Raw genomic sequence first — 25,290 nt, forward strand, 5'->3', positions numbered from 1 at the left:
TGCAGACCATAGGAGAGAGAAGTGGGTGACATGTTCCCATGGGAACTTATAAGTTCTAGGAGCAGAATTAGGCCATTTGGCCCATCAAGTCTATTCTGCCATGCAATCATGGTTGATTTTTCCCCTCGCAACCCCATTCTCCTGCCTTCTCCCCATAATCCCTGACACCCTTACTAATCAAGAATCGGTCAATCTCTGCCTTAAAAATATCCTTTGACTAAAGTCCCCTGATTCTCCGTCTGAAGGGTCTCGACCTGAAACGTCACCTATTCCTTTTCTCCAGAGATGCCGTCTGACCCGCTGAGTTACTCCAGCTTTTTGTGTCTATCTTCCATTGACTAATTATTGATTATTATTATTATTATTATTGTTGATTCAATTATTGTAGATTCAATTATTATTGATTTAATAACCCCCATGGCTTAGCCTTAGTTGCACTTTCCTGCCTGTTCCTTATAAAAAATTCAGCATCTCTGAACACCAACAATCTATCTGAATCTTGGATCCGTTCGATGATGTGGGTGCCACGGCTCTCAAGCATGGAGGACATCAAAGGTTCACCACACTCAGAGAAAAATAACGTTCCCCTGGACTGTAGGGTCCAGGTTGAGGTTCGAGTGAATGTCGGCCTTGACCAGCATCACATTTCCAATTTTGAGGAAGAACCATCCATTGGGGAAAATGCTACACACTCTTCTTTCATTCTTGGGGCCCAGAAAAATAGAGCTGTGGTCGAACGCAGAGAATGACTCGATGCAACTGGTGGTAGGAGCTGCAATTAGGATGGGGAATGGGAGGGGGAAACCTATATCTTTAATTCTGACCCACCTCATAATGTCAATGTTAGAGAGCGTAGAGGGAACACACGTACCTTCCCACTGGAATTGCAATGTAGAAGAAAGAGAGAGCCCATGTCCTTTTGGCATCTGTGAAAAGGTCTGCGATAATAGTGGGTGCGATTGTAGAGTAAATGGCTTGCCCTATCCCGACAAACGCCAAGCACAAAATTAACAACCAAAAGCCCTGAGGAGAAAAGCAATTAAAGAATAGTGGGTCAGGAACAGAGAGTCAAAGACATTCCTCAGTCAAACGCTTTCAATGCATTACTACTTTCAAATAATTACAAATTACGTGCAAACTGGCAGATCGAGCAAGCTTTGCCAGTTTCTGATTCAGAAACTCAGGCTCTGAGGCATGAGAGTAAGAATGTTCACTCGTTCATAAGTGATAGGAACACAATTAGGCCATTTGGCCCTTTAAAGTCTACTCCGCCATTCAATTATGGCTGATCTATCTTTCCCTCCAAACCCCATTCTCCTGCCTTTTGCCCATAACCCCTGACACCTGTACCAATCAAGAATCTATCTTTCCCTGCCTTTAAAATATCCATTGACTTGGCCTCCACAGCCTTCTGCGGCAAAGAATTCCACAGATTCACCATCCTCTGACTAAAGAAATTCCTCCTCATCTGCTTAAAGGAATGTTTTGTTTTCAAGGTATCTAAGGTAGCCTGATGAATCAAAATAGAGGAAGACATTTCTTCAAAGCACTTTCCAAACCCATGTTAGCCACCATTTGGAAAGATTGGGGTAGGGGGCAGATGTGATAATTTATTCTTAGTCTGTGTCCCCTGGTTCTGGACTCCCCCAACATTGGGAAAAAAAATCCTGCATCTAGCTGGTCTAGTCCTTTTAAGATTGGGCTGAGTACATTCAGCAAGTACTTTGAAAATATGTGCTTTCAGGTGCTGGACACGAGTTGTTCCTGAACTCTTCCTAAATTGGCCACATGCAAAAATAAGAGGTCTCTTATGGGAAATATCTTGATAAATCCTATGTACAGTGCTGGGCCACATTTGAACCATGCACCCACTGATTTGTCCTCAAACTCAGCAATCAGGCCTCTTCTGGAAACACCCCTCTCAGTTTAAGAACCTCTTGAAATAGGAGAACTCCAAACGAACTTCATGTTAGCTTTCCCCTCCCTCCAAACTCCTGTTTTCATCATATCTTCCTGTCCCAGTTTACTTCTATGCTGTGCCTTGAGATGGCTTTCTACCTTAATGTTGCTATAAAAATGCAGATTGCCCAAGTTGCTGTATATAAATCCTAGGACGTGCACTGTTGGTGATAGCACGATAAAGGGAATATAATTTTCTTATCAGATGACAAGCAGACATACTGGACCATTTAAAAATAAAAAGCAAACTAGAGAAATCCAAAGCTGCAGAGAAAAAATTGGTAATGCAGATCCATCAGTTATGTAGCTTCAGTCAATGAACACATGTTGGAGGCAGCCACAGTTTATCAGCAACAATGATTCTTGTAACTGTGTCAAATGGCTATTGGGATGATGTTAGAACCAGCATGAAGTGAAAGGTTGCAACAGAAAACGTCTACACAACAGCAAGATAACTCCTCTTTATCCAGAAGACAAAGACAATCTGTCTTTGCTCGAATGCTTTGGGACATGCCAAGGGACGACTGCAGTCAAAATAGAATTGGCATTAAATGGCCAACTTTCAGAACTGCCCAAGAGTCTCCACAAACAAAAGATTAATCTATTGCTTGTCATCTACCGTATATTAATGACTTGGATGAGAATATAGTTGGCATGGTTAATTAATTTGCAGATAACCCCAAAATAGGTGGTGTAATGGACAGTGAAGAAAGTTATGTAGGATTACAATAGGATTTAGATGAACTGGGGAATTGGGCCAAGATTGAATTTAACTCAGTGTTGCCATTTGGAAAGTTATACCAAGTCATGACTTACACAATAAACCATAGCATGTTGTAGAATAGAGAGACCTAGGGATGCAGATACATAGTTAACTGACAGGTAGATAGAGTGGTGAAGGCCCAAAGCCTAGTTCTAGAGATAGACCATGGAAACATGCCCCTCGGCCCACTGCGTCCATGCCGACCATCAGTCATCCATTCACACTAGTTCTATGTTATCCCACTTCCTCATGCACTCCCTACAGATTAGGGGCAACTTACAGGGACCAATTGACCTCCAAATCCACACGTCTTTTGGATGTAGGAGGAAACCGGGACACCTAGAGGAAACCCAAGAGCCTCCGGGAGAACATGAACACAGACAGCACTCAAGGTCAGGATAGAACCCGGGTCTCCGTTGCTATGAGGCAGCAGCTCTACCAATTGCACCACTGTGCCACCCAGTCTTGCCTTTATCGGTCAAGAATTGAGTACCAGGGGTTAGGGCATCATGCTACAACTGTACAAGACATTGATGAGACTGCATTTGGAGTATCGTGTTCAGTTCTGGTCACCCAACTATAGGAAGGATTTCACTAATCTGGAAAGGGTTCAGAAAAGATTCGGGAGGATGTTACTCGGACTGGAGGGCTTAAATTAGAAGGAGAGGTTGAATATGCTGGGCACTATCACTGGTATAATAAACAGTCCGTCCCGTAATGAATGCCAAACTACTCACAGCAAAGGAACACAAGCATGTAACAAGGGCAACAGTAGATCATTCTTCAGCTCCAACTTTGACAAAAAAAAAAGTGAAATAAAAATAAATCAGCCTACAGACTTATTAACGAAGGATCCCGCCAGTACCGCACTGCTCCATATGATTATTCCGATGCCCATGAGAATCTTCCTGTTGTATCGATCACCCAGGTAACCAAAGAATGGAGCCAACACCATGTAGCTGCAGGTAAGGACTGAACAAAACAGGCAAGTCAGTGATAAAATAGGGCCAGGATTACAATGCAGTAGTGAGCTGCCTACATGCTCTGAGGCTAGAGAACTGTCGGCTGGAAACTCCTGCAGGGAGGTCCTACGGGGAACTTCCATGGCTCACCACAGTGAGGGGCGGGGACGCACAGACATAACTCAGCCCATGATAACGGATGAAAAAATATCTTCAAAAGACTGCCAAGCCACACCTTCTGGGTGACCAAAGGTGTTGTGAATGTCTCTGACCTTCCAAAACTATTAATAGGATAGGTTTTACTTTAGCAATAGTAATACAATTATAAATTCTTAAACATTTACTCAAACAATTAATAAAATCTGAAAATACTAAAACCTCAATCCTTGCTGACTGTCATTGAAATCTAATCTGATGTGATTCTTCACGAAGATTCCCCTGTGTTAATGCAATTTTACATCACCGGGTTGCGTAGGAGGTCTTGTGTCAGAGTGCAACTCTCTGGCTCCCTGGCAAATGCCCATGAACCCACATTTGCGCAGGTCCATGAGAAGGCCAAGCTTGCTGACAATTACCCAGCAAAACACCAACCGCAAACTCTTTCCTTCCAAACCCAGCTCAATGCACCTGAGCAGTGGTAGAGTAATTTCAGATGAGCAGAACGAACAACTCTAGCCCCGCTGTTCTTTGCACAGGAATTCTGCAAATCTAATCGCCCAGTTCTAGCACTCCCAACTCCAAGTACTGTAGGTGTAGGTTCAAATCCCATTGCAGACACTTGACATCAGAATCCAATCTCCGGAAGGCCTTCACTGTTCGAGGTGTCTTCATTTCAAAGAAACATTAAATGGTAGAAAAGCCGGCAAGTTTTCTTTCAATCAAATCTTCTAAATATTTCAGTTTCTGGGATCTTGCCGAGTCCAAATGTTTTTCTTTTATTTTAGCAGGGGCTACCCATCGTAAGTGTTCAACTGGATGTTTACAGACATCCAAGGTTGCGCAATACAAATGGACATCTTTCTTTCACTCCTTTCATTGTAGTAAGGCACCTTTTATCACACCAGTTGCACTGGAACAATCCAGCACCTCACTTCCTGAAGAGAGAACATTGAGAAGCTGGAATAAGGCAGGGAAGGAGCATGCTTGAAAAAAGTTTAAACTGAGAGGATTGGAAAGGATAGTAAAGTCTCACTGAATCATTGAATATACCGCAAGGGTCCACAGAGGAGGCCTTGCAGAGAGACATGGTGGAAACTATTACAAAGAGAATTGACAAGCTCAGATACAAGAGAGAAAAGCCAGAAAGGCATTGTTATTCATTCATTTTTGAGGATCTAGGGATTGCTGGAATGCCTAACATTTATTATCCATGGTTAAAGGCCACCAGGAGGTGACAATGAGCAGCCATATTGAAGGCCTGGTGCAGGTACTCCCACAATGCAGTTGGTTAGAACGTTCGATGATTTATAACCATGGACAAGTCCCAAAGTGGAATGTTCTGTTCTGGATGGTTTTGCGCTTCCTGTCGTTGGAGCTGGACGCGTGCAGGCACATGGAGAGTATTCCATCATGTTCTGGATTTGCAGGCAATGGAATAGCTTTGAGACATCAATGGCAGTCCTTTGCCACAGGATATCCAGCCACTAACTTGCTGTTGCAGTCACAGTATTTATGCTACTCGCCCAGTCAAGTCTCTGGTCTTTCGTGACTCTCATCATGTTGATAGAGAAGAACTTAATGATCATAATTCCTTTGAACGTCAAGGGTAGATAGTCAGTCTCTATCTTGCTGGAGATGACCATTGTATTGCCCTTGTGGCACAAAGCTTGCACCACTTCATCAAACACTCCCTAGTGTTTGAGGCTCATTGAGGAGGCGCTGTGAACTGTTTGCGTGCTACTGTATGTTTCTTTTTTTTTTTTTTTTCCTTAGTACCTAATCAGATGTACAGCACTTTGGTCAACGTGGGTTGTTTTTAAATGTGCTATACAAATAAAAATTGACTCGACTAAAATTGACTTGACTTCTCTGCCCTTGTCTAAGCGCTGCCCAAGACCGGCCTCCTGCCGTTTTCTGAACATTGTGCAATCATCGGTCATGTTTCACCTGACAATCAACTCAGGGTAGGGTGAACTACAGTGGGGTCAGGCAGGGTCTCACTTACCAGTTTGCAATAAACCAGTTAATCCGTCATCTATCTTGAAGTATATCTGAACCTCATTCAGTACACCTGCAAGAGGACAGCACAAATAATGAGACTCAGCAGTGCAAAGGTGGAGATTCATAGATCAAAGGTCGGTGAAAGTCATCTGCTTATCTTCTACAATGATATATCACACTCATTTCCCTCTGGACTCCACCCCACAATCCATTTGCAGTTGCTCTGCTTTTTAAAATTCTAAGAAGCTCAAAAACTGTTACCAAAGGTCTCTTGATTTTCATCTCAACGTTGAAGTCTCAACCATGTCTTTATCATCTTCAGACTCAGTGAGGAGTGACTTGGATTTCAGTAAAAATTGGAACATTGCAGCAAATCAGCTTGATGGCCTGTATCTCTCCTGATCTTTCCATCAAAGTCAGTTTGAACCTTTGGAAATGCTGAAGAATTGATTCAAACAGCAACTTTTCAAACAGCAACTATTCCTGAGCTCCCGCTAGCCTTTTATTTTTGAGATACAACTTGGAAACAGGCCCATCGGTCCACCGAGACCACGGCGACCATCGATCATCGACTGTACCTCCATCATTCTCTCCGGCAGAGAATTCCAGGTATTCACCACTCTCTGGGTGAAAAAGGTCCCCTCAGATCCCCTCCAAATCTATTACCCCCTTAGTCAAAATTTAAGTCTTCTAGTTTTATTCACCTGTGATAAGGGGACATAATTCCTCAGTTTACCCGATCCATGCACATCATTATCTTATATACAAGCACTCCCCGACTTACGTAATAGGCGATTTACATCAATTCGCATTTACACAAGGAATTCTTTAAGCCCACAGCTTCATTTCTGAGCCATGCATCTCGGTCGTCTCAGTTGCAGTGTACTTCTACCGCCACGTGCGGCTGCTTCCGCAAGCCTGTCAGCTTGTGGGGGCATATGGTCCCACATGGTCTCCATGTCGGAGAAGCCACGTGGTCTCCCACTGGTACCGCACAGCAGGGATAGTAAATTTACGCGTTCTCAGTAGCACTTCTGTTTCCAACTTATGCAACATCTGACTTAAGCATGGGTCTACAGAATGTCACCCTTACGCAAGTCAGGGAGAATTCCACACCTTCAGTCAGAGGGTGGTGAAGGTGTGGAATTCTCTGCCTCAGAAGGCAGTGGAGGCCAGTTCGTTGGATGCTTTCAAGAGAGAGCTGGATAGAGCTCTTAAGGATAGCGGAGTGAGGGGGTATGGGGAGAAGGCAGGAACGGGGTACTGATTGAGAGTGATCAGCCATGATCGCATTGAATGGCAGTGCTGGCTCGAAGGGCTGAATGGCCTACTCCTGCACCTATTGTCTATTATCTATTGTCTATTGACCCTCAATCATGCCTCCACTTAACCCCCTTTGTTCCAGAGACTCTCCAGCATGTCCTCATAACTAAAACATTCCACCCTAGACAAAGTCCTGTTGAATTTCCTCTGCACCCTCTCCAGAACAACCACATCCTTCCTATAGCATGGTCACCAGGGTTGCATGTAGGGCTACAGCTGTGGTCTGACCAATGTGTTATAAAGTTGCAGGAAACAAAGGCCAAATCTTTAGACTTTCGAGATACAGCATGCAAACAGGGCCTTCGGCCCACTGAGCCCGTGCCGACCAGCATCACCCCGTACACTAACACAATCCTACACACTAGGAGAAATGTTACAATTTTACACAATCTCACAATTTTACCAAAGCCAATTAACCTACAAACTGTACGTCATTGTAGAGCAGGGAGGAACCCGGTGTTATGCTCTGGGGCACACAGGAACTGGACTCAAACGCACAACTCACACACAAGAGTCAATTTGGAGAAAATAAAGGCGTTCTTTAATTTTCACATTAAAGAACACTGCGATTCGAACCAAAAAACTCTAAACTTACTCAGCTACAAAATACATTAGTTACAAAAATTACTTACTGGCTATACTACGACCGAGAGCACATGAATCACAATACAAACTGGCACAGGACAAAGGGAGGCGTGGACTATATATACATGAGGTAAGGGCACACAGCTGGAAACAATCAAGGCGGGGCTGACAATTACAATGGCAGGAAGTCAAGGGACCTGAAATGAGAATCTAAACACAGAACATGACACAAGACTAACAGATATGACAGGACATTACACCCGGAGCATCCAGAGAAAACGCACGAGGTCACAGGGAGAATGTACAAACTCCGTACAGAAATCACCCAAGGCCAGGATTGAATCCGGGTCTCTGGTGGTGTGAGGCAGTAACTCTACCGCTGCGCCACTGTGCCACCCCTGATTACCTCTGCTGGAATATAACATCCCTGCTCTTGTTTTCGATGTTCCAACTATTGAAGGACAGTATCCCAGCTGTGGGAGGAAACCAATGCTCCAGTTTCCGATCACAATCCCAAAGGCATGCGAGTTGATAATCCCAATTAGCAAAAAGACCAGGGTCGATAAAGGGGGAAATGGCACCAGCAAATTCCTCTTTGCCTCTCTGGGAGACCAAAACTGAATGAGATCATAAATATCAAAGACAGGGAATGATGTGGTATTTTAACTGCTCACTTCCCCATTAAAAAATACAAAGCAAGTGTTCACACAAGAGGATACTGTACTAACTATTCCTTTTTTCAAATTAGGAATGGGTGAAGAAGGGTCTCGACCCGAAACGTCACCCATTCCTTCTCTCCTGAGATGCTGCCTGGCCCGCTGAGTTACTCCAGCATTGTGTGTCTACCTTTTTTCGAATTGTTGTGCTCTGAGCCAATCCAGCTCATGCCAACCTTCAAGCAGTTCTCCTGCCCTGGATCGTTCCCACTGCGAGACGGTGGGGTGCAGTGAGACGCTCCATGGATCGTTCCCACTGTGAGACGGTGGGGTGCAGTGAGACGCTCCATGGATCGTTCCCACTGCGAGACGGTGGGGTGCAGTGAGACGCTCCATGGATCGTTCCCACTGTGAGACAGTGGGGTGCAGTGAGACACTCCACGGCTATAACTGGGGGGCGGCACGGTGGCATAGCGGTAGAGTTATTCTCTTACAGCGCCAGAGACCTGGGTTTGATCCCAGCTATGGGTGCTGTCTGTACGGATTTGTACGTTCTCCCTGTGACTGGGTGCTCCGGTCTCCTCCCACATTCCAAACACATGCACGTTTGTAGGTTAATTGGCTCTCTGTTAAATGTCCTTAGTGTGCAGGATCATGCTTGTGTATACAGTGATCGCTGGTCGGCGCGGACTCGGTTGGCCGAAGGGCCCGTTTCCGCGCTGTATCTCTAAAGCCTAAAAAAACCATAAAAACTGGGGCATACTTGGAGCCGATACCTTACATGCCTCAAGGGTTTCAGCAGAAACTCTGCAGAGGTGGTGATGCAAAGTTTGCAGAAGACCGCTCACCACTGATACAAAGCTTGCTTGCAGACTGATATGCTGCCTCGTCTTCCTTCCAGTGTTATCACATTATAATCTCAACAAAAAGACCGTGACATTGCCCCTGCTAGAACCATTATTTAGGTCAATTTCAGCTCTTGGTTTTTTTTGCAGCTTCTCAGCAATCTAGAGACAGGGGCGTTGGGACCAAGTTCAGCATCAGAGAAGGACAACTATCCCGAGAGTTCGCGAGATGCAGCTATGAAAGGTGAGCCAGAGACAAAAGAAACACAACGGCTTAAACCAGCCAGCCTTATCTCTAGAGAAGGTATTTATTCACAAAATGATGGAGTAACTCAGCAGGTCAGGCAGCATCTCGGGAGAGAAGGAATGGGTGACGTTTCGGGTCGAGACCCTTCTTCAGACTCGACCCGAAACGTCACCCATTCCTTCTCTCCCGAGATGCTGCCCGACCTGCTGAGTTACTCCAGCATTTTGTGAATAAATACTTTCGATTTGTACCAGCATCTGCAGTTATTTTCTTACATTATTTCTTGAGAAACTCAATTAGAGCCTTCAGTTGATGCAGTAAACAAGTATCTTTAGAAGCCCCCAAGTAATTGAGAAACCAATTACTATCAGTTACCAATTAATTTTAGTCAGCAGATGCAGCCTGTGGTAGGTACATAGTGCATAAAGTGGAGGTCGACAAAAGCACTATGCAGTCCTCCGCATGTAGAAGTTGAGGGAATACATTTACTTTAAACGTACGACTCAGGTCCAGCTCATTTGCTTTTAAAGGGATATCCTGTCAGTTTTCACTGAGTATTTTCAGCATTTTTAAAGTGCAGATTTCCAGCACTGCAGCAGTAACCTTGAACGGGTTTGAGTTTAGTTTGGTGTCACCTGTACCGAGGTACAGTGAAAAGCTCATCTTGCGTGCTAACCAGTCAGCAGCAAGACAATACATGATTACAATCGAACCATTCACAGTGTACAGATACGTGATAAAGGGAGTATCCTGAATAATGTTTAGTGCAAGATAAAGCCAGTAAAGTCTGATCAAAGATAGTCCAAGGGTCTCCAATGAGGTAGATAGTAGTTCAGGACTGCTCTCTGGTTGTGGCAGGATGATTCAGTTACCTGACAACAACTGGGAAGAAACTCCTTGAATCTGGAGGTGTGGGTTTTCACATTTCTCTACCTTTTGCCCGATGGGAGAGGGGAGAAGAGGGAGTGGACAGAGTGTGATGTCCTTGATTATGCAGTTGGCCTTACCGAGGCAGCGTGTAGTATAGATGGAGTAAATGGAAGTGAAGTTGGTGTGTGATTGTCTGGGCTGTGTCCACAATTCTCTGCAATTTCCTGCTGTCTTAGATGGAGCTGTTTCCAGTCCATGTTGTGATGCATCCCGATAAAATGCTTTCTATGGCCCATCTGTAGAAGCTGGTGAGAGTTGTTGGGGACATGCCGAACTTCCTAGGCCTTCTAAGGAAGTAGAAGGCCCCCCTTAATTGGGGAGCTAGTCTCTACTTGTCAATAGAAAAGGAAGTGAGGAAAAATGGAACTTTCTAGGTTTGTGAGGTTGTCATTAGTGGGGTACTGCAAGGATTGTTACTGGGGGCCCCGACAATTCACACTCTACACCAAGGATTTGGCTGATGGCTTCAAATGTAATATTTGCAAGTGTGTTGTTAAAGTAAAACTAAGTGGGAATGGGATCAGTGATAAGAATATAAACAAAATGAATGAGTGGGCGAGATGTGGCAGATGAAGGATCACATGGGGAAAAAGTTCACTCTGGTATGATAGACAAATGCTGAGAAATTTCAAACGGTGAGATGGGCAAATGCTGATGTTCAAATGAATCTGTGTATTAGGTCAGGCAGCATTTGCAGAGGGATTGGACAGGGTGTTTTGGGTTGGGTTGATTGGCGGATGGGTGGAGTAAGTTGCAAAGACGAGAGGTGAAAAGGAGATGAAAAGGGTGTCAGATAAGGAAAGAAGTGGAGTGAAATGTAAAGCGGAGGGTGGGATATGGGTGCAAGAGGACTGAGGGGAGGGGGGAGGAAGATAAAGGGGAAATAGGGGACGGTGTTGAAGATGAGCCTTTGGAAGAGGAGCAGAGTGGCTGATTTGGTGGGAAAAATGTGTGCACATTTTTGTGTGGTGAGCGGAGGGGGAAGGGGGGAGAGGGTCATTGGCATTGATATAAATTGGAGATTTCAATGTTCACACCGTTATGTTGTAAGCCACCCAAGCATCGTCTCCATTCCCTTCACATGCTACCTGACCTGCTGAGTTCCTCCCAGCAGTTCGTTCTTTGCTGAAGATTTCAACTTTTGCAGTTTCTTGTGTTTGCATCTGGGTATTCTTGTGTACTGAAAGCTTAACATGCCGGTGAAGCAGCTAATTATCTGTTGCTGGAGGATTTCAGTACAGGAGTAAGGATGTCTTGCTACAATTATAGAGTGCCTTGGTGAGACCATCTTAGACTACCATGCATAACTTTGGTCTTCTTACTTAAAAGGAGGGAGTGTAGGGAAGATTTTGCTTGACTGGTTCATTGGATACTGGTCTGTTATGAACTGGGAGTGAATGGGGAATGAATCAATTCTCCTTCAGTTCGGAAGAATGAGAGTTAACAAGAGTCACATGACACAAAACTGGCTCATCGCCCCATGACGTCAATGCCAACCATCAGGCACCCATTTATGTTAATACATTCTACTCTCCCCACATTGTCATTGGCTCCTCCCGGATTCTACCACCCACAACTCACTAGGAGGGGGCAATTTACAGTGGCCAATTAACCTACCAACCAATACATCTTTGATACTGAAACGTACAGGGTGTTTAGAGCGCTCCATGAGGTTAGAAATAGGGAAATTGTCTCCTTTGATAAGGAATCTAGAACTACAGATCTCTGTTTCAAAATAAGAGTAGGCCATTTAGGACTGAGATGGGTAGATATCTCTTCAGAAGGGGATCAATTTTTGTCATTCTCTATTTTGGAAGTCTGGATGGAGGCTTTGTCATTGTTTACAAACAGAGATTTATTTTGATGACGTGAAACCAAGTGGGAATTTGATTCGTGACGAAAATGAGTTGGCGACAACAGACAAACAGAGAATAATGTTGGGGAAAAAAATGTCCATTTTGGGATTTTAAAGAAATGCCATTGATGATCTGAGATTAAGAGAAATTTCTTCAGAGAGTGGTGAGTTTTCTAGTTCTCAATCTCAAGGACTGTGGAGACTGATCCATTGTTTATGGAAAAGCCTCGATATAGTGGATGTTCTGAGGATGTTTGCTGTAGTGGGAGAGTTTAGAACCAGAGGCCACAACACTGTACAATTTCCACAACACTGTACAATCACACTCAGGTTGACACTAGAAACAAGTCGGTAATGGCGGCCGTGCTTACCCTGAAGGCCACGTGCCACAGCACGTGCCTCGGATGTAGCTGGACAGTTAATGCTCTCGGTGAGTACAGACACAGGGCCGGTGATTCCGACTTAAGTAAAATCTGACTTACGTAAGGGTTCACGGAACATAACTCTTACATAAGTCAGGGGTGTCCCTGGATTTGCATCATTAATCCAATGAAATCTATTCCTCTGAGAATCTGACAGATTCGACTTCCATGCAACTCTAAGCAAAAGAAAGAAATCTCACAACCTCCTTTCACAGTTCAGATGCAAGTTACAAAATCAATCTCGGCAGTGTCCCTTCAAAACGAATGTATTCAAAATCGAGGTCAATTTTCCGTACAACATCTCAGCAGTGATCTATGAGTGAATCCCATCATCTGTTTTGTCTGCAGAGAATACACGTCCTCCACGTGAACACAAAGGGATCAGGGCAGGAAAGTGCAAATCAGAAGCTCAGCGTAGAATTTATTAAATACTGAAGAAAGTCCTCATTGGGTAGAAACTAGTTCACCATCATCCTGTGCAGGAAATTTGCTTTTGATCATTTCCAAGCTGCATTGTATCAAGAACTTAACCAATCCTTTGTACGGCAATTTACACGAGTGCCCCTGAACACTTCCAGTGTTGTCAGGCAGCCACAACCTCAGTTCCCACACAGCACCAGCTCTCAGCAATGTAAACTAGATAGAGCTCTTAAGGATATCAGAGTCAGTGGGTATGGGGAGAAGGCAGGAACGGGGTACTGATTGAGAATGATCAGCCATGATCACATTGAATGGTGGTGCTGGCTCGAAGGGCCGAATGGCCTCCTCCTGCACCTATTGTCTATTGTCTTAAACATAACCTGGGGCTCCCAGATCCAGGAAACACCAGCCATTCGACAGTCTCAAATAAAGATCTCCATACACTTGCATGCTCCTGCATGGTGCCTGTTATAGGGCCCTGCAAAAGCATGAAGAGTAAAAGCAGGAGGCCATTAATCCCTTGTGCCTGCTCCACCAATACACAGGACCATGGAGGATCTGTAACCTCGGCCTCACTTTCTGCACTAACCCCTCAACTCCTGTAAGCTCCAAAAATATATCCTTTAGGAAGGAACTGCAGATCCTGGTTAACACCGAAGAAAGACACAAAATGCTGGAGTAACTCAGCGGGCCAGGCAGCATCTCTGGATCCATTCCTTCCGCTGGACCCATTCCTTCTCTCCAGAGATGCTGCCTGTCCCGCTGAGTTACACCAGCATTTTGTGTCTATCTCCAAAAATATATCCATCTGCTTTGAATATAACAACTAAATCTCTACAGCCTTCATGTCAGCAGTGAACCTCCGCAGGTATCTTCTGATCTCTCTGAAGGCTAGTCCGCAGCTTAAATTCACTTTCATCCGGCACTAATTAAAAAGTGGCTCCATCGAACTGGGTGCTTTAGTGTTGACAGTACTGGTGTTGCTTTTTGAGAAGGAGTTTTGGATAAAACATTTGAGATGCCTTGTAAAAATTAAGGGACCAGGCAGTGCCAAAGGACATTGAAAGATTCTTTCTCTATCGTGTATACAGTGGACAAGCACTCCTATCGTGAACCACTCTGAAGTGCAATATCTCCACCATAAAAAAGTAAAATGCTGGAGGAACTCAGGTCAGCCACTATCTGTGGAGGGAGATGGACAGACTCCTTCTACTTGCTGATTTTTGCCTGCAGCTTGGTTTTTGCTGAGTTTTTCCAGCACTTTGTTTATGCGCTGAAGATTCCGGCATCTGGAGCCTCTTGTGTCCTACATATCTCCACAGTCTCGGGTTTAACAAGGCAATCGTCACCAAGATATGCACGAGGTTGCAGGCAGACCTTCAGTCATGCACAGGTACATGGGACAGCTTTGACCATAAAGGTCAAAGTCAAGATCAAGCTGTGTCCATTCCCTCCACAGATGCTGCCTGAACCGTTGAGTTCCTTCCGCAGTTTGCTTTTTGCTCAAGATTCTAACATCTGCATCTCTCGTGTCTTCACTCTCAACTTCCCAGCTTGGACTTGCTCCATGTGGCGCCAATAAATCGGTGTCACCTTGCACCCCGCAGCATGACACAGGTATCCTATTGTAGAGGAACAGGGATTTCCCGCACTTCCTTCAGTGAGAAGGATGTGCATTTGTGAATGTAGAACAGTACTGCAAATAACAAGCCCTTCGTCCCACGGTAGATGTTTTAGCTGATTTCCCTAAAGTTCAGACAGAAATCACTGCACTCACACGGACCAGAATTCCTCTGCAGAACCCAGAACTTCTAATGAATTGAAGGGGCTTCTGGTGCACAATCGCTAGTGCCTCATTCATCACAAGAATATTTTGTTCATGGTCAATGCCATGTATCCTCAAAGTTTATTTAACTCCTTTATCCCAAGGGTCTCCAGCTTATCAAATGTCTCAGGAGATGGCATTGTCCCCAAGGCTTGATCTTGGGCAATGACTCAGGAGAGGAGGGCTATTCAGAAGGCAGGATATGCCTAGTTGCACTGTCAGAAGCTCAACCACTGCCCACCGCACATTCCATCCTGTATTTATCGCTCTCAACCCGAAACGTCCCCGGTTCCTTCTCTCCAAGGATGCTGCCTGTCCCGCTGAGTTACTCTAGCATTTTGGGGTCCACCTGTATGTATCAATGCCTAGGTAACGCAAGCCAGAAGGAGAAACAAGAGCACTCTCATGTTGTTTCCTATGGAATGACAAATACTCCTCAAGCAGGGATGGAAATGTGACGGTACAACTTGTAGGAACACAAGAGTTTGCGACTTACATGGTATGGACAAGATGACTATCAGCTATATGCCATTCGTACACTAGCATGGACCTGGATTCCTCTAACATCCAGCCCAGGCTACAAAATTGCATGCCTTCATTTTATCAGGTGCAGCAAACGGTTAGAAAGAATGTGGGGTGAAGGGAAAGGGGAAATGCGTTCTTATCTACTTCTTCCCCTTTGCGGCTGTTTCATACATTTCACATTCTGCTGCCGTCTATTTTCCTCTTAATGAGTCATTCAATCTTTTAGCAACTCTTTCTAATAATAAACATCTTCACACGGCTTTTAAATTTTCTGTAGCTTTTTTTCAAATACAATTGAAAGCAATGGCAGGCGTTTGCTGAATTGCAGGGAGCTATCTATGCACACTGCACCTGCCCAAACGGTAGACTGTGTTCAGTTGGCAATCCCTCCTCAGGAAAAATACCAAAGCCTCTTTGGACAGCTGGCAGTATTAAAATAAAAAGCAGTAATGAAAGTAATCAAAGTTGTGCAGCTAATTAATCACATGTTTAGTTTAGTTTCGTTTAGTTTAGAAATACAGCGCCGAAACAGGCCCTTTGACCCATTGGGTCCGCGCCGACCAGCAATCCCCGAACATCAACACTATCCTACACCCACTAAGGACAATTTTTTTTTACATTTACCGAGCCAATTAACCTACAAACCTGTACGTCACGGTCTTTGGAGTTTGGGAGGAAATCGAAGATCTTGGAGAAAACCCACACTGATCACGCGGAGAACATACAAACTGCATACAGACAAGGATTTCCATGTTGTGAAATGTGTAATTTAGAAATGTTTAGGTTACATATATTATATTAAAAATTAGTTACAAAATAGAGTTAACATTTGAGATCTCAACATAATTACCTCAAAATATTTTAATCTTTCCACAGATGCTGCCTGACCTGCTGAGTATTTTCAGAGAGAAACAAGGAACTGCAGATACAAAAGAAAGACACGAAACATCTCTGGAGGATATGGATATTCGACTTGAAGAAGGATCTCGACCCAAAACGGCAACCTAGTCATGTTCTCCAGAGATATCACAATGCTGGAGTAACTCAGCGGGTCAGGCAGCATCTCAGGATAGAAGGAATGGGTGACATTTCAGGTCGAGACCCTTCTTCAGACTGAAGAGTCAGTTAGTCAGTCCTCGACCCGAAATGTCACCCATTCCTTCTCTCCTGAGATGCTGCCTGACCCGCTGAGTTACTCCAGCATTGTGATACCTTCGATTTATACCAGCAGCTGCAGTTATTTTCCTACACATGTTCTCCAGAGATATTGCCTGACCCACTGAGTTACTCCAATGCTTTCTATATTTCCAGAGGTTTCTCTTATTTAAAAACAAACTGGATCAAGAAATGCTACTGTAGATACAAGGAACTGCAGATGCTAGTTCACTAAAAAAAAGACGTAAAGTGCTGGAGTAACTCAGTGGGTCAGGCAGCATCTCTGGAATAAGGGATCCAAAAGACGGGTCCCGGACTGAAATATCGCCTATCCAAGTCTTCCAGAGATGCTGCCTGAACCGCTGAATTATTCCAGTACTTGTATTTTTTTCTCAAGAAATGCTACTGTTCCTTTAGTTCCCGTTGATGGCTTTCACTGGCAGGGTTCTTCTGTTTGGCATTCAAGTTTTTGGTTGTTTCATTTATTATTTATTGATAGGTTCCCAGCCAACTTCCATCTGCTTCAGTTTAGATTCCCTTCCTCCACTGACTTTCCCCTGGCAACTCGGTCACCAAACATGTGACAACAAAAAGATGACGTTGACAATGTGATGATAAAATTGGGCTGAGGCAGTGCGACACAACAGATGGTATGTACTGGCAGAAAGCAATAATCACAATAATTTCTAATACATAGTTGTTGATGTTCAATGTTGCAGCTCAGAGTCAAGGATTTTTTAATAGTAAGATGCCAGTCATTGACATCCTCTGACACGTTTGTTGTATTTGGGTGGTTAGGGTCTGCTATCATTGATTGCAAATAGACTGGAGGAAATGGAAATAGACTGGAGGAAATGGAGGAAAAGACACAAAATGCTGGAGTAACTCAGTAGGTCAGGCAGCATCTCTAGAGAAAAGGGACAGGTGAGGTTTTGGGTCAAGGCCCTTCTTCAGACTGAGAGTCAAGGGAGAAGGAAACTAGAGATATGAAGAACAAATGAATAAAAGGTGTGCAAAGGACAAATCAAAGCCACCAATGTTGATCAAGGGCAGGTGGAGCCCACAATGGTCCATTGTTGGCTGCGAAGGAGATAATGAGTGAAACGAACGAGTGAAACAGTGAAACTAATCAGGACAAGAGGGAAACTAACAGGCCAACTAGGGTGGGGGAGGAACGGAGCGAGAAGGAATGCAAGAGTTACTTGAAGTTAGAGAAATCATAATTCTTACCGCTGGGTTGTAAACTGCCCAAGCGAAATCTGAGGTGCTGTTCCTCCAATTTGCATTTGGCCTCACTCTGACAGGAGTCCCAGGGCAGAAAGGTCAGTCAGGCAATGGGAAGGGGAGTTTGGCAACCGGGAGATTGAATAGGCCAAGATACTTTGTCAATTGTAAAGAAAACCTTAATCCAGTCCTTCCTTGTCAGCCTTTTTTGAATTGTCTGTGATCTCATGTGGAAGGGAGACAGGTTGAGGATTCAAAGCTCAAGTAAACCACTCTGCGGAACAACCTATCTGGTTATTCAGTACCCCTTGTATCACCTTCTTTGTTAAATCCATTCACTATGGCTGTTGTGTGTACCGTTTACTGGATGTACTGTAGCAACTCACCATTATTCTAGACAGCATCTCCCAAACTTGCAACATATACCCTTAGAAGGACGAAAGCAACAGGTGCATTGAAACAGCATCATTTTCACGTTTCTCTTGCAGATACTTATTATCCTGACTTGGAACTATAATGACCATTGCTTCGCAAACGCTGAGTCAAAATCCTGGCTCACCTTCCCCAGTGCATTGGGCACACAGACAGTAAGGGAAAACAAGAATGGGCACTAACTGCTGGCTGCTGGTTAAAGGTCCCTTCCATCATCATCCCCTAGATTAGCCAGATCCTGCCCATTAAAAACTCAAAATAACGGAGAATAGAAAGAAGGAACTGCAGATGCTGGTTTACAACAAAAAAAGACACAAAGTACTGGAGTAACTCAGCGGGTCAGGCAGCTTCTCTGGAGAACATGGATAGGTGGCGTTACAGGTTGGAACCCTTCTTCAGTCTCCACAGATGTTGCCTGACCTGCTGAGTTACTCTAGCTCTTGTGTAATAAAAAAAGGCAACTTCCAGACATGAACAAGCTTTAAGCTGATGCTTACAGACGTTAACATCGCCTTGAGAAAGTCCAAAGAAAAATCCTTAAAATATTAGATAGCTTTAAATTATTTGATTTTGTACACTTTCATTTATTAATTCAAAACATTGTTGGAGAAGGAGGAGCTAAATGTTTGAGAACAGAACTTACTGGCATTCCTTTTGATTATAGAAGACAGTGGGCATTGAGAGTGGGACTGATGAATCGACATTGACAAGGTGTGGATGTAATCTAAACACTAAGAATTTTCCAATTATAGTTGGCAATCTGACGCTCGAGAACACTTTTATTTGGGAGATACAGCATAGAAACAGGCCCTTTGGCCCACCGTATCCACGCCGACCTTCGATCACCCATTCACACTTGTGCTATGTTATCCCCACTTTCTCATCCACTCTCTACACACTAGCAGCAATTTACAGAGGCGAATTAACCAACACAAACCTACACATCTTTGAGACGTGCTAATTCACTGTTGCCATTGAAGGAAGGAATCTTGTCATCCTGATCTAATCTGGCCCAGATGTGACTGCTCTTTCACACAGTTTCTAATTGACTGTTGACTGCCCTGGGAAACCCATTTGGTTACATAAAATTGCTACCTTGAATGAGCCTTGAACTGGCCTTGCTGTGATGATAAGATCCTCAGAAGAGATACAAATGCACCAAAGATTAATCAGTACCACAATGGAAAATGAATGTACAGCTTTGGTCATTGAACTGCACTGCACGTATGCAATCTACTAAACTATCTTTTACCGCTTCATTTCCCCAAGTGATTTATAAAGTGGATAATTCATACCATTTCCTGGATGGCTAAAATGAGCAATTGTGCTCATTGTCCAACAGCCCAATAGTGTAAGATTTATCACCACTGTACTGGAGAATCAGCCCAGGTTATGTGCTCAGTTCTGAAGTGGGGCTTGAATCCAAGGTCTTTGGAGGCGAGAGAACTGCTGCTGAGCTAACAGGAACAAAGGGCTGCATCTTATGGGCTCCAGGGCTGATTTCTCACAGGTCCTGTAGAACTAACCTACAGGTACTGTTGGGCTTGTACTGTTGGTACTAACAGTACTTTTTAGCTTGAGAATTATGAAGCATTCCCAATTCCATTTGCAGTTCAAGAATGTGTTATAATACTACCTTTGAACACTCCTCTCTTACCTGTTTAAGATCTACTCTCAAGAGTAAACTTGGAAACTAACTTAGGCGTGTTTTTAGGCGACTGCAATAGTCGTAGCAGTTCGCCAAAAAAACAGCGACTGGACCCCGCCCTACGACAATGTCTACAACAAGCTACAACAGCCTACCACTAGTCGATGTCAAGCTAGGGCGAGCTACCGACAACTGGCGACCCAATCGTCGCGACTTAGGACGTTCACTTACGACCGCACTACAACAACCTACCACCACACAGGCAGCAACCTACGACAACCAAAGTGAACCTACGTCTACCCGCGACAAGCTACGACCGTGTCGGCGACAACTGAAGACAATTCATGTCATTTTGGCCTCCGGTTTTGACGCCGGTAGCTGTCGCCGGTTTAAGCTGTCGTAGGTAGTCGCCAATGGAATTCAACGAAGTCAGCACCGGCAACAACCTACACCACCTGGCGACAACCTGGCGACAACCTACGACAGCGCCTATGCCAGGAGATGTCAAGCTACGATCATTGGCGTCAAACCAACAGTTGCCAAATTTTTTTTAACATTTTTAAAACAAATCCAGCGGCGACCAGAAAACGCTACGACTGTTTGGAGACTAGTCACGATCACACAGGCGACACCCCGGCGACCGTGCGGCGATAGCCTAGTCGCCTGTAGTCGCCTAAAAAATTGCCTAAGTGGGGCAGGGGTTTAATGTGAAATCCAAAGGATCCATATGTTTCTATGTTTCTATAAAGAAAAGATCAATCTACACCAGGCAAAAAGTTGTTGAAGGTGGTGCAAATGGCTTTTGTAAGTGTGACTGATGATAAACATGTTTCTCATCTAGTGCGTGGCAATTAGTCTTTCATGCACATTGCCAAACAAGGGGAAATAATGTGGTGTTTCAAGTCACAGAATGAAAGCACTTAAAACCATAGAGCTCTGCTGCCCATGGTCAGGCCACTTGACTCACTGCATTCCCCCAGTCAAAGAAATATTCAGTCGCGACCCGAAACGTCACCTAGCCATCCATGTTTCCCCAGAGATGCTGCCTGACCCATTAAATTACTCCAGCACTTAGTGTATTTTTGTGTACACCAACATTTGAAGTTCCTTATATGTCTAAAAGAATGTCCTCCATTTACTTCGTCAAGCAATATTGCTACTTTAGCGTGAAAAAGGAACATTTCTAAAGGTCAATGGTTCTACATTTATTCTATTATTTGAAACATTCTATAAAATACAAAACTAATGTAAATAAAATATTGAATTAATGAATAATTAGTCAAGCTAACAAGTCTGAAGTAGGTTCCCAACCCTAAACATCACCGTACAATTTTCTCCAGAGGTGCTGCCTGACCCGCTGAGTTACTCCAACACTTTGTGTCTATCTTAAGAATTTTAGGGTAAGTTTAAAAATAAACTGTATCCATCATTGTACTAATTTGTGAACAGGCTGGACATTTAACCCAAGGCTGACAAATACAAAGGTCTTTTCCACACACGGAATGTGAGGTCTGGAAGGATTGTGTCTCTGATGACACTACAGGGTGTCTTAAAGAGAAAATGGTTGTTTCTTCTCCAGCCCACTATTTCTTCCATTGACCCCACCCCTCCACCCATCCCTTATTTGTCAGACCTGATACTTGCAGTGGGCATAGAGTGATCCAAATGGTTTCTCATTTGGAATAAGACCCTTTGGCCCAACTTGCCCATGCTGACTAACATGCCCCATCTACACTAGTCCCGCCTCTTGTACTAGGGCCCAAACCCTCTAAACCTACCCTACCTGTCCAAATGCCTCTTAAATGTTATGATAGTACCTGCCTCAGCTACCTCCTCAGGCAGTTTGTTCCATTTTCCCACCACCTTTTGTGTAAAAAAGTTACCTCTCAGGTACCTATTAAATCTTTCCCCCCTCACCTTAAACCTATGTCCTCTTGTTCTCAATTCCCCTACTCTGGGCAAAAGACTGTGCATTCACCTGATCAATTCCTCTCGTGATCTTGTACACCTTGTTCAGGGGCGGCACAATGGTGCAATGGTAGAGCTGCTGCCTTACAGCACCAGAGACCCGGGTTCAATCCTGACTATGGTTGTTGTCTGTACGGAGTTTGTACATTCTACCTGTGACCTGCATAGTTTTTCTCCAAGATCTTCGGTTTCCTCCCACACTCCAAAGACGTACAGGTTTGGTAGATTAATTGGCTTGGTATAAATGTAAATTGTCCCTAGTGTGTGTAGGATAGTGTAAATGTGTGGGGATAGCCAGTCGGTGCAGACTCGGTGGGCCGAAGGGCCTGTTTCCATGCTGTATCTCTAAACTATACTTAACTGAACTAAACCTCTGTAAGATCTAGGCTGATGAAATGATGTAGACCTGTTTTGGGTAACATCTTCCAATTTTGGCCCAGATGCCCATATAACATGTCATCTAAAAGCAGCCAATTCTCTGACTCTGGTCGGGAATGTACTCTCCCCAAATTCTACACAATCCTGATCGGAATAAAATGCCACTCCTTCGTTGTCATTGTCATTGTCAATGAGTCTGCCTTCAGCAGTGTCCTGGCCACAAAGAGAGCAATAACTATGCCAGTCAACTCTCCACGTTCGTGGAACCTCAGGAGATTTACAACAGAAGTTGACCATTTGGCCCATCCTGTCTCTGACAGCTGATCAAGAATTCCCACCTTCCGACATAAGGTCCACAACCCTACAGGGGGTCTCAGTCCTTCAAGAACATACCACGACATCGAAGGCTGTGGGGACTTGTACCAGTGTTAATGGAACTAATACGGATAATTACAATGGTCTGTATGGACATACAGCAGTAGAGTTCCAGAGCAGATACAGGCTCTTCGGCCCATTGAGTCCATGCCAATATCAACTGCCCCTTAACAACAATCCCACATTAATCCCATTGTTATTCTCCCCAATTTTCAGCGGCCAATAAAGCTAGTATGTTTCTTTTTTTTTTTCCTAATCAGATGTGCAGCACTTTGGTCAACGTGGGTTGTTTTTAAATGTGCTATACAAATAAAATTGACTTGACTTGACTTGACCAACCCGCAAGTCTTTGAGATGCGAGGGGAAACCCACACGGTCAGGGGGGAAATATGTAAACTCCACACTGACAGCACTCGAGGTCAAAAGTGAACTCGGGTTACTGGCGATGGGAGGCAGCTGCGGCAAATGCTGGAGGGCCAAACGGCCTGTTACTTTGTTGCACAACTCTGTGACACATGGAAGTACTGTCCGGGTGCGGCGAGACTCTCTGCCTTTTGAGGCAGACTTCGAGACCCCCCCATCGGGGTGATTGGGCTTTTCGCCTCCCATCGTTCTGTCGTGTCACCGTCGATTCTGAACCTGTCCCCCCCTCGCTTGTTGTTGACCCTTCGGCCAAGAGGAGAAATAACGTCCCGACGGGGAATCGAACCCGGGTCTGCCGCACCCCCCCCCCCCCCCCCCCCCCCGCTTTACCGAAGCTGCCGCAACAACTCAGCGGAGAAGTGAGCAGGCAGCAGCCCTTGGGAAGCGGAGCTGAAGACCCTGCCTGGCTTCGGACAGACCCCTGGCATTGTCGCCGGCGTGGACTGTGACTCTCAACGAGAGGGAGTAGCGGAGGCTACTCTCAACTGAGGTAACCCACCTGCAATGATGTATCGATCCATGTAATTCAACATGTTAATGAAGAACAGAATGAGGACGGCGACGCAGGACCTGGTCCGGGACAGCTGAAAGCCGCCGCTCGGCTGTACGATGACCGGCGCTGTGTCCGAGTCTCCGGAGGTGCCTGGGCTGGAGTGCCTTACGCCGCTTGCCATCGGCGCTGCTTCGGGGAGAGAAGGCTGTCCTGGAAAGTTGTAACGGCGGGAGGAATCTCCTCGGTAACTAGTCAGAGACACTGGCACTTGCTGCTTGCACTGCTCGGCAGCAGAGGCAGTCCCTCGGTGTCAGCTGCTCACAGCGTGGTTTCACACACGGGAAGAGGCCATTCAGCCCCTGCATTCAGTGTTAGAGCCACCCAGACACTCCCACTACCCGCATTTCTGCCGTTTTTGTCCCTTCCGTCTCTCTTTTGAACGCCACTGTTCAATCTGCCTCCACCGGGACTCCAACGACTCGCTGTGTACACCACGTTTGATTCCATCACTGAATTTTCATCAAAAAACGAAGGTACTGGTTGCCTTAAACACATTTATGCTTTCTCTCATCAACCTAGACGTCGAAGTGACTGCTCATCCTCTCCCTGACTCCTGTCTCTAAACCAACCACTGTTTAAAATAATCGGTTTGTAATTACAGTACTAAGTTTGCCCTATACGCAATTTCGAACAAGATTGGGAAGCTTGCAATTTTCCAAATCTCAGACCCCATTCCACATCCATACTACTTGTTTCAAATTAATATTGTGTTTAACAATTTTAGGTTAATCACCTTTTTTCTGTACCTTCCTTTATCAATTTGTGTGATTTCAACTTATTTATGTTCCATTTATGTTTTTTTAAACATAATTATTACCTTGAAAACTTTGAGTTGCACCCTGTAGCAAACATTCCCTCTGTTCTCTGACCTGACCCTCATTGCAAATTAAAACATGCTTGTCTTCTCACCATTCCAGTTCTGATGAAGGGTCCTCGAGCTGAAACATTTGTTGTTTTTCTCACCACTTTTACTGTTAGAAATGCTGAACGTATCCAGCGTTCTGTTAGATGTTTTTGTTTTAGATGTTCTTGTTTTAGATTTCTTCCACCAACAGATTTTTGCTGTAAGTCTATAGATGTTTGGAAGATTATGAGCAGGACCTTTGTAATATTTGCCTAACTTCCCTGAGCAACCATGGATGCATTCCATCTGAATCAGATTTACTCCCTTTTAGAGTTAGCCTTTCTAGTACCTACAGTTTATACATTTTTAACCTTTCAAGAATCTCAACACCATTGTTCTTTGCTATTGGAGGATTTAATAGTCATGGTCAGTTTATTGTCGAGTGCAAGTATGTTGAGGTACCAGTACAATAAAAATCTTGCTTGCAGATTCAGACAACACACAACAAAGTATACATAAATTATACATAAATTTCATAAATCAGTGTAAAGAAAAAGACTGCAAAACAAAAATAAGACATTAGTGCAAACACACAATTTGAAAACATGTGTAGGACGGAACTGCAAATGCTGGTTTACACCAAAGACACACACAAAATGCTGGAGTAACTCATCGGGACAGGCAGCATCTCTGGAGAGAAGGAATGCGTGACGTTTCAGGTTGAGACCATTCCTGCTCTCCAGAGATGCTGCCTGTCCCGATGAGTTATTCTAACATATATGCCTATCTTCACAATTTGAAAACAAGTCTACA

General features: G+C 44.4%; 1 protein-coding gene across 1 annotated transcript in view; it reads right to left on the reverse strand.

Annotated features, from left to right (window-relative positions):
- LOC144606199 (protein spinster homolog 1-like) overlaps nt 1-23,754 on the reverse strand; it is a 67,104-nt gene extending 43,350 nt beyond the window's left edge. Inside the window, exons 1-4 of the mRNA XM_078422075.1 lie at nt 23,580-23,754; nt 5,849-5,914; nt 3,558-3,694; nt 872-1,023 (exon numbers count right to left, since the gene is read on the reverse strand). Coding sequence (XP_078278201.1) covers nt 872-1,023; nt 3,558-3,694; nt 5,849-5,914; nt 23,580-23,754 — 530 coding nt within the window. The remainder of the gene's footprint in view (nt 1-871; nt 1,024-3,557; nt 3,695-5,848; nt 5,915-23,579) is intronic.
- Between the last annotated feature and the right edge of the window lie 1,536 nt (nt 23,755-25,290).

This window comes from Rhinoraja longicauda, chromosome 26, assembly GCF_053455715.1.
Source record: "Rhinoraja longicauda isolate Sanriku21f chromosome 26, sRhiLon1.1, whole genome shotgun sequence".
NCBI lineage: Eukaryota > Metazoa > Chordata > Chondrichthyes > Rajiformes > Arhynchobatidae > Rhinoraja > Rhinoraja longicauda.